This window comes from Astyanax mexicanus, chromosome 11, assembly GCF_023375975.1.
Source record: "Astyanax mexicanus isolate ESR-SI-001 chromosome 11, AstMex3_surface, whole genome shotgun sequence".
In the NCBI taxonomy this organism is placed as follows: domain Eukaryota; kingdom Metazoa; phylum Chordata; class Actinopteri; order Characiformes; family Acestrorhamphidae; genus Astyanax; species Astyanax mexicanus.
This window is the reverse complement of record NC_064418.1, coordinates 19122381-19140000: the sequence shown is the minus strand read 5'-3', so window position 1 is coordinate 19140000 and position 17620 is coordinate 19122381. Positions and strand designations below refer to the sequence as shown.

The 17620-nt window shown below is 45.7% G+C and overlaps 1 protein-coding gene across 2 annotated transcripts in view; it reads right to left on the bottom strand.

Annotated features, from left to right (window-relative positions):
- tmeff2a (transmembrane protein with EGF-like and two follistatin-like domains 2a) overlaps positions 1-17620 on the bottom strand; it is a 213712-nt gene that overhangs the window by 25560 nt on the left and 170532 nt on the right. The window contains exon 5 of one of the 2 annotated variants that reach the window (XM_022680407.2): positions 5271-5367. In XM_022680407.2, the coding sequence (XP_022536128.2) occupies positions 5271-5367 (97 nt within the window). Of the gene's footprint in view, positions 1-5270; positions 5371-17620 lie in introns of both variants that reach the window. The other variant, XM_022680406.2, reaches the window with a different exon arrangement.

Sequence of the window (17620 nt, the reverse complement as noted above, 5' to 3'; positions counted from 1 at the left end):
TGTCTGAGGCCCGTTGCACAGTAATGATTTCAGTCCTGGACTTTGCTGACTAGTATTTGGGATACGATACTGATGATGAATGCTGAGCTGAACTTGATAAACAGGATTCTGAAATGAATGTCTTTGTTGTCGAGGTGAGGTAAGGGAGGTCACATCTTCAGCGCAATGGTTGTTCTTTTAGGCAAAAAGGTGGTTTTATAATAAAGGTGAAATTGTAAGTTATGTGACCTATTAGCAACTTAAAAAAAATGTCTGATAGGATGCTGCTTCACAGTACAACTCCTTAAATTATAAATCAAATACTGTTAAACATAGATCACCTGTACCTGACTTTACTTTAGTGTTTAAGTTATGTTTTACAGAGCCCACAGAAAACAGTTCTTAATTGAGCTTAGGCAGAGAAGTTTCACTGACCAAGATTTCAGCGTGATATGGACAAATAGTTTAGAAAAAGTACCCGCCATATTTTATTCTGAGGTTCCTCTCGCCCATAAATGTTTTTACAATGCTTACGGCTTGATTGCAAATCTTCTGAATTAGTTACCAAAATAATACATCATAAGAAAAGGGGACAAATCTTTGTTAGCAAAGCGAAATGTCTGATGACCTCTGTGGGGCTTGATTGGACTGATTGCCTGCTGTTCCGAGGAAAGGGTCCCCAGTGAAACCTCTTGAATATCAATGTTCTTGATGATGTGGTGGAGAGCAGGGCTCCATTAGCGAAAATGAAATTGTTATTATTGCTCTGATTCCTGCATCCCACTGAATCCATTCCCCAATCAATCATCCTTCTCGGGTCAGTCTCTGAGCGTCACCCCTCAGCTTGGGGAGCGACAGAATAAGTAAAAATAAAACCAAGCATACCTCTATGGGTAAATTACCTCAGAATGAGAGACCCCATGCTCTGCTAGACTGCATACAAAAAAATAAACTGTAAAGGCATATCTAAACCTTCATAAATCCCAGTAGTGGATGAGTATCTGCAAAAAAGTTTCGATATTTCATCGAAATCGTTCGAAATGATGTCATAGTCTTGAGCATCGAAGTCAAAAAGAGAATCAAATGGCGGAGCACGCTACGCAAATGGCGCAGCACCCTGTAGCTCAAAGAGCAGCTCTTTCTCCAGAGAATGTGGACATTCTCATCTTCTTAAAGAAAAACTTGAAAATATAAAAATAACAGTTGTTTTGTCTAGCCTCAAATATGTTAATAGTTTTGGTACCTTAAGGAGCATCTTTCTCTCTAAAGAAAAAGTCTTATTTTTCATGTTTAACTGCTACAGTAGGATAGAGTTCAGTTTGTTTAGGCTCTAATTGTTCTATTATTTTTTACATGACTGTTCCTGTATTTTTTTTTTAAATCCACTAGATGGCATTACAAATATATCTTAATTAAATAATTTAAATTGGACCATTAGTGCCTCTAGTGTTGTGTTACAGATCACTTGTATCACTTTGCATCACTTATATCAAGCCCACCTTTTGAAATAAGATATTGTAAATTTAATGAATGAAACCAATGACTGACCATAGACTAATCTAAAACTGGCATTGGCCTCTCTGCTGTAAAAAAAAAGAAAAAAGACAATCGAGTATCGAATCAAATCGTGACCCTAAAATCAGAAATAAAACCGAATCGAGGATTTAGAGAATCGTGACACCCCTTGTTTATAATGCAGCTACTTGCATTGTCCCACTACCGACAACATCCAATGATGCCATTGCAGCGTTAACAATGCCACTGACCACGCTCATCCAAAGTCACTAACACTACTTTACTAATTCCTGTGACAGGACTAATCTAATGTGGAGCCATGTTTGTAAAGCAGGTGACCAGGCACATACAATGTCAGTAGCACAATATTAATAATGCAGGCAACAGGGCTCAACCAACATTGTTACTGCATTACCCCAACTCAGCTAGCCCACTAGCACAACCCTCCTTCTTTAAACCCTTTCATAGAACAGTCCTGTGGCACCAAGTACTGTAAGCCATCTGAGCTGAGAAAGGCCCCAGTTTGGTTTGAAGGCGTTCCATGGAAAACAGTGTCCATGATGAAATTCACCTGAATGGTTACAATCAAGTCAAATCAAGCATACCTATCACAGCTAAAACCCGCCAGGAAATCAAAGGAATGAACTCTGGGCAGCCCATCACACGCAAGAAGAAAGGATTAAACAAAGTGCCTTCTAATACAAGCACTGCAATGTTATTTTTGAAACATAACACTTCTGGATAAACTGGGCATCCATGGTATAAAATCCATTCTAATTCTGTTTCTTTAGACTGTGCTTTAAACTCAATGAAGGTGATATGAAACACTTAATGGGAGAAGGGTGTAGATGAGTCTGCATTACTGACTCTGGTTGCAAAGTTGACATTCGGACAGACAATTTTGACTTCATTTCTGAACATATGGGAACCATGGCATCCACACTTGTAATGTGTCACTATCTGAAAGGGTTAAACCAAGTGTCTCTTATTTCTGTATTTATTTATGAGCTTTAGATCCATTTCTAGTCCACTATGAGGGTCTATAATTAGTTTTTACCATATGTTTCAATGACCTCTGCAGGACCACTGCTCAGAACTAATGGTGGTCCACGATTCTTAGTACAGGTACACATAGTGTGTGTCCTCCATTTAGTCTGCCACAGTTTCACCCCATCCATTCATGCAGTTTTCATGGGAGAGTTGCAACCCTGCATATTTTAAATGAGGCACAGTACTGGAAATAAAGATGCAGTCAGATAAGGCTCTTTAAAAGTACTTAAAGGATTTAATTTCAGTACAGATGTTCCAACATAATACATTAAGTGGAATAACGCAGCACCATTAGCCAAACATTTTTCACCCCAGTGAACTCTGTGGGTACAGAGGCAGACCTTCTAGAGAAATGTTACATATAATTTTGGCACGCTCCCTTTTCATGTGATTCAACCCAATTTTTGGTTTAAGACTGGCTTGCGAGGCATCCAGCTGTACACCCCCTAGCAACTGCGTGCTGAACTGGACTCATTGTGGCAGAAGTATAAGTGAGTCTTTGTGTGAAAGTTCTGAAACCTTCCCTTCGAGGAAAGGGTTATCAAATGAATCTTTCAGGGTGAAGCCGGATTGGTGTGTCTCCGCTTATACCATTCGTTGACAATATACCTTTGTTCAGGACTCTGGCTATTTCTGTGCCCTGCGATTTCCCTGTCGGCTGCTTAAGTGCACTGACCTTATTTGCCACCCGCTACTTTTCTTACTCTGTCGTATCAAATCAGTGGCGAATGGCAAAGGCAGCAGATTGTGGGGAAGGCCTGCAAAGGGCACTGGTCATTTGACTGTCAGACAGTTTATGTATGAAAAAAAGAAAGTGTTGGTGTAAGTCGAGCTCTGGAATTCAGCTATATATCAGCCAGTGGGAAAACGAGGGGGCAACTCTTATGCTGTATTCCATTAAAACACCAATGTTAGATTTTCTAAGATGTAAATGGGAGGTTTTTAGCCTGAATGCTTCTACTGGCTGAATTTCCTACTCAGAAGGTCAGTAGAGTAAGATGACAAGGTAGTATTACAGAGTTTAATAACACATTTATCTATTAGTGTCTCATTCAATCAGTCCAACTTCTACAGTCATATGAAAAAGTTTGGGCACCCCTATTAATCTTAATCATTTTTAGATCTAAATATTTGGGTGTTTGCAACATCCATTTCAGTTTGATATATCTAATAACTGATGGAAACAGTAATATTTCAGGATTGAAATGAGGTTTATTGTACTAACAGAAAATGTGCAATATGCATTAAACCAAAATTTGACCGGTGCACCCTTATCATTTTATTGATTTGAATACTCCTAACTACTTTTTACTGACTTACTGAAGCACAAAATTGGTTGGGTAACCTCATTAAGCTTTGAACTTCATAGCCAGGTGTATCCATTCATGAGAAAAGGTATTTAAGGTGGCCAATTGCAAGGTGTTCTCCTATTTGAATCTCCTCTGAAGAGTGGCATCATGGGCTCATCAAAACAACTCTCAAATGATCTAAAAACAAAGATTGTTCAACATAGTTGTTCAGGGGAAGGATACAAAAAGTTGTCTCAGAGATTTAACCTGTCAGTTTCCACTGTGAGGAACAAAGTAAGGAAATGGAAGACCACAGGGACAGTTCTTGTTAAGCCCAGAAGTGGCAGGCCAAGAAAAATATCAGAAAGGCAGAGAAGAAGAATGGTGAGAACAGTCAAGTACAATCCAAAGACCACCTCCAAAGAGCTGCAGCATCATCTTGCTGCAGATGGTGTCACTGTGCATCTGTCAACAATACAGCGCACTTTGCACAAGGAGAAGCTGTATGGGAGAGTGAGTCGCCTGAGGTATGCTTTTGCATTGCGTTTGTGGCTCCTATACAGCTTCTCCTTGTGCAAAGTGCTCTGTATTGTTGACAGATGCACAGTGACACCAAGCAAGATGATGCTGCAGCTCTTTGGAGGTGGTCTGTGGATTGTCCTTGACTGTTCTCACCATTCTTCTTCTCTGCCTTTCTGATATTTTTCTTGGCCTGCCACTTCTGGGCTTAACAAGAACTGTCCCTGTGGTCTTCCATTTCCTTACTATGTTCCTCACAGTGGAAACTGACAGGTTAAATCTCTGAGACAACTTTTTGTATCCTTCCCCTGAACAACTATGTTGAACAATCTTTGTTTTTAGATCATTTGAGAGTTGTTTTGATGAGCCCATGATGCCACTCTTCAGAGGAGATTCAAATAGGAGAACAACTTGCAATTGGCCACCTTAAATACCTTTTCTCATGATTGGATACACCTGGCTATGAAATTTAAAGCTCAATGAGGTTACCCAACCAATTTTGTACTTCAGTAAAAAGTAGTTAGGAGTATTCAAATTAATAAAATGATAAGGGTGCCCATACTTTTGCACCGGTCAAATTTTGGTTTAATGCATATTGCACATTTTCTGTTAGTACAATAAACCTCATTTCAATCCTGAAATATTACTGTTTCCATCAGTTATTAGATATATCAAACTGAAATGGCTGTTGTAAACACCCAAATATTTAGAACTAAAAATGATTAAGATTAATAGGGGTGCCCAAACTTTTTCATATGACTGTATATTAATACTGCAAACAGCCAACAGAGCTCGCTAGTAGTAACAGTACTAGAGTAAAGCCGTTTTATCTGATTGAATATTTTTTTACAGAGCTCTTCTTTTATAAGTTTATAAGTTTAGTTTAGAGGTTACAGCCGTCAGCTTTTCCAGACTCACCATACATCCTCTGCATCTACGTCGCACTCTGCGCCGAACTGGCAGATGTCGCAGGTGGACGTCTCCTTCTGGCCGTTCTCGGCCGAGCCCTCGTTCCCTGCTGGGGCAGACACACAGGACACAGGTTAGATTTTGGCACAGCACCACATTTTCATTTTCTGACAGCTCTGTAGAACAAAAGAGGAGAATAACTTCTAACATCTATTGTAAGACCTTCTGCAGATGAAGGAGAAAACCACGAGGTCTCCATGAGCACTTACACACCGCTGAGCGACCACCTCAAGCCAGTTTACTGCATTATAATATCTCAGGGTAGTGTTAATGTTTTAAGAATATTTTACCAAGCTCAGATTTACTGAGTTTAACAAAGAGATTTAATAGAGGAAATAAATGCTGGTGTAGCGTCATATTCAACACTCAACAACCGTAAATGTTACAGCAGCTGTTTTGTGTGTGTACGAGAATAAAAATCAATAAATTCATAAAAAATAATCTCTGTAAGCTCTGTAAATTCACATGATTAATGTTGTTAATGCATTTTCAGTTTTCAGATTAATTGCATATGTTAACCAGTTAATGCTGACAGCTTTTAAATACAACTCAACTGAAACCCGGGTGATCAGAGTTTGCCTATATTCATCTACCTATAAGACAACTTTTTGACACAAATGACAAAATAAATTGATTAATAATAATATATAATAATAAATATGTATTTCTAAATGAAAGAACAGAGCCTATTTTAGTCAATCAATATTTGCTACAACTCATTGGAAAAAGCAGAATAAAAAGTAAAAATTAAATTGAATTACATTACATTACATTTGGCAGACGCTTTTGTCCAAAGCAACTTACAATAGTAAAGTACAAAAGTAATAGAAGTTTAAAGGTAAACCATTTTTAGACAGGGCTTAAAGGGGGTCGAAGGGAAATAATGGGATAGAGGAGTGAAGGAGGGGAAGAAGGAAATGAGGTTAGAAGTAGTTAGTTAGTTAGAGGTGTTAGGAGAGTAAGTGCTCTTTGAAGAGCTCAGTCTTCAGGAGTTTCTTAAAGATAGTGAGAGATTCTCCTGATCTGGTAGTAGAAGGTAGTTAGTTAGAGGTGTTAGGAGAGTAAGTGCTCTTTGAAGAGCTCAGTCTTCAGGAGTTTCTTAAAGATAGTGAGAGATTCTCCTGATCTGGTAGTAGAAGGTAGTTAGTTAGAGGTGTTAGGAGAGTAAGTGCTCTTTGAAGAGCTCAGTCTTCAGGAGTTTATTAAAGATAGTGAGAGATTCTCCTGATCTGGTAGTGGAAGGTAGTTTGTTCCACCATTGGGGAACTCTGTATGAGAACAGTCTGGATTGCTTTGTGTGAATGTTTGTTTGGTAAAGCAAGGCGACGTTCATTGGAGGAGCGCAGCGGTCGGGAGGTAACGTAAGCCTTCAGGAGTGAGTGCAGGTAGGAAGGAGCCTGTTCTGTCATCACCTTGTAGGCATTTGTAAGAGCTTTTTATTTGATGCGAGCATTAAATTTGGTAGCCAATGGAGCTCAATAAGCAGTGGGGTGACGTGTGCTCGTTGGTTTTGGCTGGTTGAAGACCAGATGTGCTGCTGCATTCTGGATCATTTAGAGTGGTTTTCTACACAGGCCGGGAGGCCAGTTAGTAGGGCATTGCAGTAGTCGAGGCGTGAGACGACGACTGCTTGTACCAGGAGTTGGGTGGCCTGTTGCGTCAGAAACGCTCAAATTTTTTGGATGTTATAAAGCACAAAGCGGCAAGATCGAGCAACTGATGACACATGGTGCATGAAGGAGAGCTTAATCAAGTAAAACAAATAAAGTCATTACTAATAAATGAGAAGGAAAAGTGATATAAGGATTAGAACCAAACATAGCCAATGGGAATGAGGAACAACAGACCAATGAGGAAATCAAACACAGTCAGGGGGCTGTTGCAGAGCAAACTCAGACTTTCAAAGCAAGAACAGCAGGAAATTATGTGGGGTTTGAGTCCAGTCCAAAACAGAAATCAGAATGAGGCCTCAGAACAGATGCCACAGTATTCAGGCCTAATCACCACGATCAGGATCGAAGGGGGGGGGGGGCGGGGGGGTGTTAAGGTTAGTTATAGGGATATTATGGAGCAAGCAAAGTCAAAGGTTGTGGGGATAAAAACAGTTGACAGGTAGTCTTTGTGAAATTGGGAAATTGATGTGAGATCTGAAACAACAGCAGTCAGTGAAAGATTTCAGAACAAATATTTTCAGGATTAGAACAAATCACAAGTGGTAGGCAGTCTCAGAATAAATGATGTGGGGATTAGGACTAATCACAGCTGGGTGTGTTGAGTCTCAGTAAAACTGTGTTTCTGATTAGAACCTATTACAGTCAGGAGAACAGTTTCTGAGATTGGGATCAGAATAAAACAAAGTCTCTGGGATCAGAACTCATCAGGGTCAGGAAGACGATTAAGATCAAAGTTGGGGGATGATCAATGTGAGTCAGCAGGAAATCTTGGAACCAGTGATGCAGCAATCTGAACCAACAGCAGTCATGAATGTAAAAAAATGATGAAGGAATCAGGACCAGTATCAGTCATTGGATGGGATTAGAACCTATTAATAACTAATAATTAATAAGTTGTTTACTCCCTTTTTATCTAGCATTATAATCACTTATTATTATAATCATATTTCAGTCTGACGGGATTGTATTGGACCTGTTCTTTTTTCTTTAATCCTGCAGCCGTCTGCAGTTATGAATCAGAAAACACTGTGGTGCCGCGAGGTAATGAGTGAGAATGAGTCGGAGACCAGGTCTTCATGGAGGAAAAGGTAAAGGACAAGATTCATATTCTCCAGCTGTCTCTTGTCACTACTTCAGCACCTTTAAACCCCCCTGCTGATCTTCCCCCTGCCTTGCTCATTCTGTCCTGATGAGCTCTGATTGGCCACTCCGGGCTGCCCGGTGTAGGGAGCGGCCGGGGCTTAAGACACTCATCAGTGGACGGGAGAAAAGCAATCCTGTCGAATTTAAATGCCGCTCCCTTGTCTGAAGATCACCGCACCCCTACCGACCAAACATCTCCCCCCGCTGAACCGCTGATCTTAAGGCAGCATCACTAGGCAGCCAACAGCACACTCAGGAAAGTGCCGGATTCCCAGCTTATCAGCAATTCTGTAAAACAATTGTTGAGGCTATGACTAACTATTTACAGCACAGTATAGCCAGGAAATAAGCTGCATGTGTGTTTGAATAAAAGTCAGTGAGTCAATTCCCAACATAAGAGTGTATGAGACAACACAGCCAAAACTGCAGAGCTTCTGCTGTCACAATCATTTGTTGGACAATGTCTCATCCAGAAATAATTGAAATAAACAAAGATGTGCAAGTGCAAGTAACATAAGCATTCATACCCTTTTAAAGACAATTCTTTAATTAATCATAGTTTGAAAAATATATATTACTTTCTTTATGTACTGCAGTCCACAGTGTGTGTATGGAGTCACGGTTATTTAAGCATTGGTCACTGTTGGTGTGACTGCATGACTGAATAAAATACTATTCGCTGTATAATGTATAAATGTGAACAAACACAAACACAACAGACAAGATATCACGATTAATAAAAAATGCAGTAATGTCCATTTATTGTATGATATGTCAATGTAATTATTGTGACAGGCCTACCTGCACTTAGTAAAAGAACAAATACTCCAATCTAATGATAGAAGCTGGTGGGCCGTGTGCCTAGTCAGTCAGATTTTGGTTATTCAACAGCAGCATTGAGGTGGGGGTGGGTTGGGAGGGTTCGGGTGGGCTGGATTACTGCAAGACTGCTGATATTCCATTTCCACTGGTCTAGTAATAGCTTCAGATTTTGGAAATAACGATGGATGCAATAAATATTTGCCAACTGCATTTATTTGGCCAAAAATAGTGAAATACTTTTGTTCACTGAAAACTTTTTTTTTAGTTAAAATGAATAAGAGAGAAAAAAATATATAAAATAGCGACTCATTTATTTAGTAATATTGCAGTGTTTTCTTTAAAGTTAGAAATTTGTTCTGTTGTGGCAGTCGGGGTGCAACAGTGGCTGGTGGGCTTTGCGTTACATTGTGATGTTAATTTAACTTTTGCCTGTAAAACTACTAACATCTATTGAACTTATCAATAATTAGTATACATCACCATTTCTATTCCATTCCTCCACATCTTCCTCCTGTATCCATCATTTCAAATTAAAAGTCCTCTGTAGACCTTTTATAAATTTCTGAAGCAGTAGTACCAATACATTAACAGTGGCAGGCCACTAATGTGGAGAAAACACTGTATTTTGTGTTTTGCTGGTTTGTCTGCTGGGAATGGCCCCACTAAGGCCCCTCATATGGTATGTATAAATATGAGTTGGGTGGATGCCTGGGTCCCAACCATGTTTATAGCTTAATTTTAACCTGCTAACCACAAGTTCTTATTTTACAATGTTAAATACTATTAGAGCCATAGTTCTCTGTTTTTAAGATTACCCCAAATTTGCTGTTAAACTATTAACATCCCTATTCAATTGTTTATTGTATTTTCAAAGAGCTCTTAATAGGTTAAAACTACCGTTCATATTCTAATTTTGTGATCTATAGTAAACATCTTTAAAACTGTTCAATGCTAGGAGTGTACACTAGTAAATGAAGAGTCAGACCATAGAATGGGACAGTTTTAACATTTTTATTGAGCTCACCAGTACAGTTTTCCTGCCTTTTGTCTGTTTCCCAGGAGCCATGTCTGCAGCGTGGGTCAGTGGGTGGTGGTTTAAAGGAGGTGCGGGCCTATTGAGCAAGTCTTTATAGACATGCTGTGAATTATGGGTAATGGAATTTACCATCTGGTACCCTTTTAGGGGATAAACCAGTGTCTTAACAGAGAACTGAATTGCTAGACAATATTGTGGCGTGGAAGAGGAAGGAGGACTCGTGAGACTCATTGCAAGTACTCAACAGCTCTTTATTAACCGGCTTGCCACTCACTTACAGCCTTTAATAAGGCTAGGAGAGCGAAACCCAACTGCCACACACAGTACCAACACAGCCAGGTCCCTAAACCTTCTCCCTCCCTACTCTACGGTGAATGCCCTAGCCGGCACCCATCTGCATAGCCCCCTCCCCATAACCTAGGAAACGGGGCAGGGGCCAACTATGTAGGCTAGGGCACACAGCACACATACACACACACAGAGGCGGGCACACAGAGACAGGCACACACAGGCATACAGCAGCCACACACACACACACACACAGACGCCACATAGCCCCCCCCTCAAGGGTCAGCCGTCCCGGCGACCCCACAAACCCAACATAACCCCGTGAACAACAAAACACTGTTTTTTTTTTTTTTTTTTTTTTTTTAACAACTATTCACACACAAAGTCCTGAAGGCGGGCGGGCGGCCTCCTCACCCACAGCAGCCTGGAGGGGCCGGGCAAAGCGCCACCCGCCAGTGGTTCCCCAGGGTCAGAGTTCTGGTCAGGCTCAGGTGCAGGGCCGGCAGGTTCTGCACCGCCGTCCCCAGTGTCCATCAGTTTCGGCCTATACGGGGCCAGCCTGTCCCGGTGCACAATCATTCTGTGCCTGCCCCACCGGATCCTGTACGCCACCGGCGTCCTCAGCTCGCGACCAAACATAAGCAGAGCCGGCGTGAATCCAGTCGTCTCCTGCACGGCCGAGCGGCAGGCCAGCAGCACGACCGGTAGATGTTTGTCCCAGTCACGCTGGCCTTTGCTCGACACCATGGCCAACTGCGTGCGATTGAAACGCTCCACCAGCCCGTCACTCTGCGGATGAAGGGGCGTCGTCCTGGTTTTATGTATGCCCAAGATGCGGCAGACCTCCGCCATGACCTCCGACTCGAAGTTCCTCCCCTGGTCGCTATGCAGCTCCTCCGGAACCCGGAATCGGCAGAAGAACTCCCGCACCAGGACATCCGCGGTAGTGACCGCCCCCTGGTCCGGCACCGCGTAGGCCTCCGGCCACTTTGTAAAGTAGTCCATCGCCACTAAAACGTAGCGGTTCCCAGAGTCCGTCACCGGGAAGGGGCCCAACACATCCACGGCCACCCGCTCCATCGGGCCGCCGCACTGATAGGGGTGAAGTGGGGCGCGGGGCGCCCTCGCGGGGCCTTTCTTGGCGGCGCACACGTCACAGCAGTGCACAAAGAGCTCCACATCAGCCCTGCACCCAGGCCAATAGAAACGTTGTCTCAGGCGCTTCAGGGTTTTGGTAACGCCAAAGTGCCCAGCCCCAGGCGACCCATGGACTCCCCGTAGGACCGAATCCCTAAGCGCCCGCGGTATCACTACCTGAAACACGCGCCGCCCATTCGCCGGATCCTCCCAGGTATGACACAGCACGCCATCGGATAAGCTAAAGCTAGCCCAGTTGGAGCGCAGCGCTTTAGCGACCGGACCCAACGGCACCACCTCCTCCCACGACGGCGTGACATTCGCCTCCAGCGCGTGTACGGCCCACATTAAGTCACGATCCGCCCGTTGCGCATCTCGGATCTGTTCCACGGACACCTGGGCCACCACAACACCGCCGGTCACATCCGCTGAGACTGCAGCGCAATGAGCAGTCTCAGCGGATTTCTCCTCCACACGAGCGCAATGCTTACAGTCCATGGCCACACACGGCCGGCGCAACAAAGCGTCCGCGTTACCATGGCTACGGCCCGGTCGGTGCACAACCTCGAAGCTAAACTCCTGGAGTCTAGATATCCAGCGCGCGAGCTGGGCCTCGGGCTCACGGAAACGCATGAGCCACTGAAGCGAGGCGTGGTCGGTGCGCAGCAGAAACGGGAGCCCATACACATACGGTCGGAAATGCTTAAGGCCCTCGACCACCGCGAGTAGCTCCCGGCGCGTAACGCAATAGTTACGCTCCGCCTTGTCTAGGCGGCGACTATAGTATGCTATTACGCGCTCAGAGCCATCCTGAACCTGTGATAGAACCGCTCCGAGGCCACGGTCGCTCGCATCAGTAGCCACAACGAAACTCTCCGACATATTCGGATACGCCAGAACTGGAGCATTGCATAGACGGCTTTTTAGTTCCTCGAACGCTCGCTCCGCCTCGTCAGACCAACCGAATGTCACACCCGGTCTAGTTAAATTGTGAAGCGGCGCCGCCGCGTCCGCGAACCCCCTGATAAACCGCCTGTAATACGACGCGAGCCCCACAAAACTACGAACCATTTTCGCGTTACGTGGGACAGGCCAGTCACGGACAGCCTCCGTCTTTTTAGGGTCTGTTTCCACACCAGCACCGCTCACTACATGGCCCAGAAAATTCACGCGCTGCCTCAGCCGGGTTGAGCTTCAGGTTAGCCGCCTGAATCGCGCCGAGCACCACCTCGAGGTGAGAGAGCGTGGAGTCGAAGTCGGTCCTGTGCGCCATGACGTCATCCAGGTAAACAACGCAGCACGAACGCGGGATCACGCTTAACACGCGCTCCATAAGACGCTCGAAAGTAGCCGGCGAGTTACACAACCCAAACGGGAGCACCGTGAAATGCCATAGAGCCGAGCCAAGCGAGAAAGCGGTTTTCTCCCTATCCCCTGCCAATACTCGCTCCTCAAATCTAGCGAGCTGAACCAGGCTGAGCCCGATAGCTGATCTAGCGTATCGTCGATCCTGGGAAGCGGATAAGAGTCGAGCTTCGTGACGGCGTTAAGTCAGCGATAATCAACGCAAAAACGCCAGTTCCCGTCCTTCTTTTTTGCAAGGACCACCGGGGCCGACCACGGGCTGCTCGAAGGCTCAATAACGCCCGCACTCGCCATATCACGGACTAACTGCTCAGCCGCCACGCGTTTCACAAATGCCAGACGGTGCGATCTCAGCCTGATGGGCTGGGCGTCGCCTGTGTTTATAGAATGAAACGCGAGGCTAGTCCTAGTACACTCGCGCTCAGACACAGCGAAGCTAGCGCGAAAACGCTCAATCAGGTCGCGTAAGCGCAGTTGTTGGGGCTCTGATAAGCCCACACAACTGCGCTCCAGCATCTCTTCAATCGGATCGATAATTAACCCCTCATCTAACGGACCCTCGAACATAACGTGCACCGAATCACACGCATCCCCCCCCAACGGCTCACTTACCCCGCACTCGTCATGTTCCTCTACGGGGAGTCCAATCACCAGAACCGAGCCCCGTGCACAATCAATGACGGCTCCAACGCGTGCGAGCAGGTCCTTGCCCAGAATGCACGGATCGTTGATGTGCCCAACCCAGAACTCCTGCTGAAAGGGGCCCTTGCCAACATCAACAGTCAGCTCCGTTAGTCCCAGGAGAGCGATAGGATCTCCGGTGGCCGAAGAGAGAGCGATGCGCCGGCTGCAGTCCACCCCAAACTCGCCTGCCACATCCCTCGCGAGCTCAGGCTTTATCAGCGAGACTGACGAGCCCGTGTCCACCAGCGCGTCCACCATCACTCCATTCAGCGTGCACTTCAGAAAATAGCCGCCAGGTCCGACAGCTCCGTGATCAGGTTCCGAGGGTAAGCCTAGAATCCCTGGGGCCACCGTAACCCTCACTTGGTGGTCCCAGCTCCGTTTCCCGACCGGCCGCACTGCGCTCGCTTGTGGCCACGACCCCCGCAATGCCAGCACTCCAGTTGTGCCTCGGGCCGGCTCCGCCTCCATCTCGGTGGATCATGGGCTCCGGGCGACGCCCCCCACGGTTCCGGATGGCAGGACAGGATGAGTTTGGTCCGCTCAGCCACCTCCACCGCGGCCTCCAGGGTCTGTGGGTCGGCCAGTCTCACATGTTTGCGCAGCTCGCCTGGCTCTAGGGCGCGCAGGAAATTATCCAGCGCGAGACTTCTCTGAGCCGCTCGCGGAAATGCCGGATACGCTTGGCGGGTTAGCAGAACCATCTCAGACGCCAGCACGCCCAAAGTCTCTCCCCGCTGCCGGCGCCGGTCCGCCACTAGCATTTTGGCGGCCACCTCCGAAGGTTGACGGCTGAAACGGGTTCTCAGCGCCCGCGTCAAGTCAGACAGCTCGCAGCGGCACTCCGCGGGGAGCTCGATCAGCACTCTCAGTGCGTCTCCCTGCAGCGCCAGACAGAGGTTGGCCGCCGTCTCAGCATCCGTCCAGCCCGCACGGCCCGCCACGATCTCCAGCTGGGCTTAGAAAGCCGTCCAGTCAGCGCTGCCGTCATAGAATGACAGGCGGGGATGAGCCGTCAAGCTCGCCGTCAGCGCGCCGTCCACTCTGGGAGCCGGCGCCACCGATTCCACGCCATCCGCTCCGCGAGCCGGCGCTGACGTCATCGCGCCGTCCACTCTGGGAGCTGGCGCTGCCGTCCTCGCGCCATCCGTTCCGCGGGCTCGACCTTCGGACAGCCTGCTGGCGTCGTCCGGTCTGGGTCCACTCCGCTGGTGAGTCTTGCCCCTCGTCCGCTGGTCCGCTGTTATCCTCTTCAGCCGTTCGATTTCCCCTGCCAGCATCTCCATATCATCCAGCAGGGCCGCTTCTGACACCAAATGTGGCGTGGAAGAGGAAGGAGGACTCGTGAGACTCATTGCAAGTACTCAACAGCTCTTTATTTAAACCGGCTTGCTACTCACTTACAGCCTTTAACAAGGCTAGGAGAGCGAAACCCAACGGCCACACACAGTACCAACACAGCCAGGTCCCCATCTGCATAGCCCCTCCCCATAACCTAGGAAACGGGGGAGGGGCCAACTACGTAGGCTAGGGCACACAGCACACATACACACACACAGAGGCGGGCACACAGAGACAGGCACACACAGGCATACAGCAGCCACACACACACACACACAGACGCCACAATATTGTTTGTATTTAATATTTAGGACTAACATGTTGTTTGTGTGGTTGTTTATGTTGCTAATTGAATGTATAATGTTGTCCAGTTAAAAATAATTGTTTAAAATGATATGTTAAAAAAACGATTACCCTTGCTGTTTTAAATAGACTGAGCCATTATTTTAAAAGAGCCACTGTTTGCACTGTGTGGGGAATGTTTTTTCATGGCTTTGCTTGTCATGATGGTGGAGGTTGTTTCCTAAACCAGCAGTTTGTAAAAAAATTATTCCATGCTAAGAGTCAATAAAATGAAGGATTTTGACTCCTTAATGTGCCTCCTTGCCTTGCATTTGGTCACACCCTGACAGGGATGTTAAAAACGTTCATTGTTCAAACACTATTTTAAAGTTTTTGAAGTTTTGTAGTTTTTTAATAAGTCAAAATACAATTAGTATTTAATTCAATAACCAAACTGTGTCACAGTCTGGCCTTTAGATCTCCCCGCTTTACATAAAAATATTTCAGAAAGGAGCTTCACTGTCCCTGGGATGAGCCTTTAACTCTATCTGAACTTCAGGCTTTTCTAAGTGTGGTTATAAAAATGAACACATATGTCCTCTAACCCTGGAGAAACACATGCAGTGCACTTCTGAGGAGCACTAATGGACCTTAAGGGTTGTGCTGGATCTTTGAAGGTACACTCATATTGTTGAATAAAAATGGAACAGTGCCTGGAAACCAACGTACAGAGACTGTAAAAACGCTGCAGCCTTCCTTAAATTATTCTATTCATTATTTGATCCACATTAATTTCCATGAAAACAAGTGGGGGGCATCTTACACAAATAGACACACAGAACAGGGATGTATCCAAATAATTTATTTTCTAACCGAATAAGAGTAGGTCTACGTGTATTATTTTATTTGCCAATACAGATACTGTTACGCAGCCTGGCTCTCCTTCCACACTACCGGACTCTATTTCCCAGAATCCCCCAGATTATGACATCAATAATAACCCTTCACATTCACCCAATCATGTTACGCTCCGACGCTCTGATTCACCTGTTTACTAAATTACTTCCGGTTCATTCTTATCTAAGATTCTGTATTTAAGGCATCCGCTTGTAAGGAAACACTGCGAGGTATTGTCAACTCATGTTGCGTACTAAGCGTTTTCTGGATTACTGTTTTTGCCTTCTCGTTACGACTCTGTGTTTGGATTTTCGGTTTATGTCTTTTGTTTTGCCCTTGTTGGATTTGGTATATGGTTGGACTGTTTCCCGGTTTAGAACTTGGACTGTATCTTTGACAACGTCTCTGGTTATCGGTGAGATTATTGTTTGTCTTCTGTTAGCAGAACCTGTTAACCTTTCTTATAATAAACCTGCCTGTATTTTTAACTCGGCTCGCGTCACTCCTCTCTACCTGGCGTTTCATAATACCTCGCCGAGCGTGATGGCCGAGTTTAATAACCTCCAGCAGGCAGTCGGTAATCAAGGGAGGGTTCTCGAACAGCATAGCCAGCTGTTTGAGAGCCTTGCTAACACGGTTACTGCTCTCACAACCCAGCAGTCAGAGCAGCACTCTCAGCTAGCTCAAATCACCACTAGCCTTCAGGATATCGCTACTCAGCTAGCCCAGCTAAGGGTAGCCGCTCCAGCTAGCCTAGCCTCCGCTAACCAGGCCCCGGTTAGCTCTCCTGCTAGCGCTCCCTCGGCAGCCGCTTTTCCGGTAAGCAAACCCGATAAATATGACGGTTCCCCCGATTTGTGCAGAGGTTTTCTCTTGCAAATGTCATTATTTTTTGTTAACTCGCCGGTTAATGTCGATGCAGCGCGCATTTCGTTTTTTATATCGCGCCTTACCGGCAAAGCTTTGGATTGGGCTACTGCTATCTGGCCTAGCATCGAGGGTAGCACATACGAGCATTTTCTCAAGGAGTTTAAACTGGTTTTTGATCATCCTCATCACGGACAATCTCAGGGGGAGTTATTAGTTAAGTTACGCCAGGGAAATCGTTCAGTTTCAGATTTTGCTTTAGAATTTCGTACTTTGGCTGCTGGTAGTGGTTGGAACGAACCCGCTTTACGGGTTATGTTTCGTAATGGGCTCAGAAGTGAAGTGTTAGCCGAATTAGCATGCAAGGATGATGGACTGCCCTTGGACGAACTTATATCATTAGCCATCAGACTTGATCAGCTAAAACAGAACGCGGTACCTGGTCGTAGAGCTGCTTTGTCTACTCCTCGTTTTTCTACACCTCGTGCTTCTGGATTTACTCCACGGGACACACTCAGAGAGGAGGAACCCATGCAAGTGGACGCTACCCGTTTATCAAAGGAGGAAAGAATGCGGAGAATTCAGGCTGGACTTTGTTTCTATTGTGGCAGAGCAGGCCATGTGTTGAGAAATTGTCAACTTTGCCCTTCCCGAGTTCAGCGTCATGTTACTTCAGGCTCGTCCTACGGTGGGCTCTCCCATGGTTACCATGGCAACCCGGACCGTCCATATGAGCCACCTGCTTCTGACTCGGGAAAGCGTGT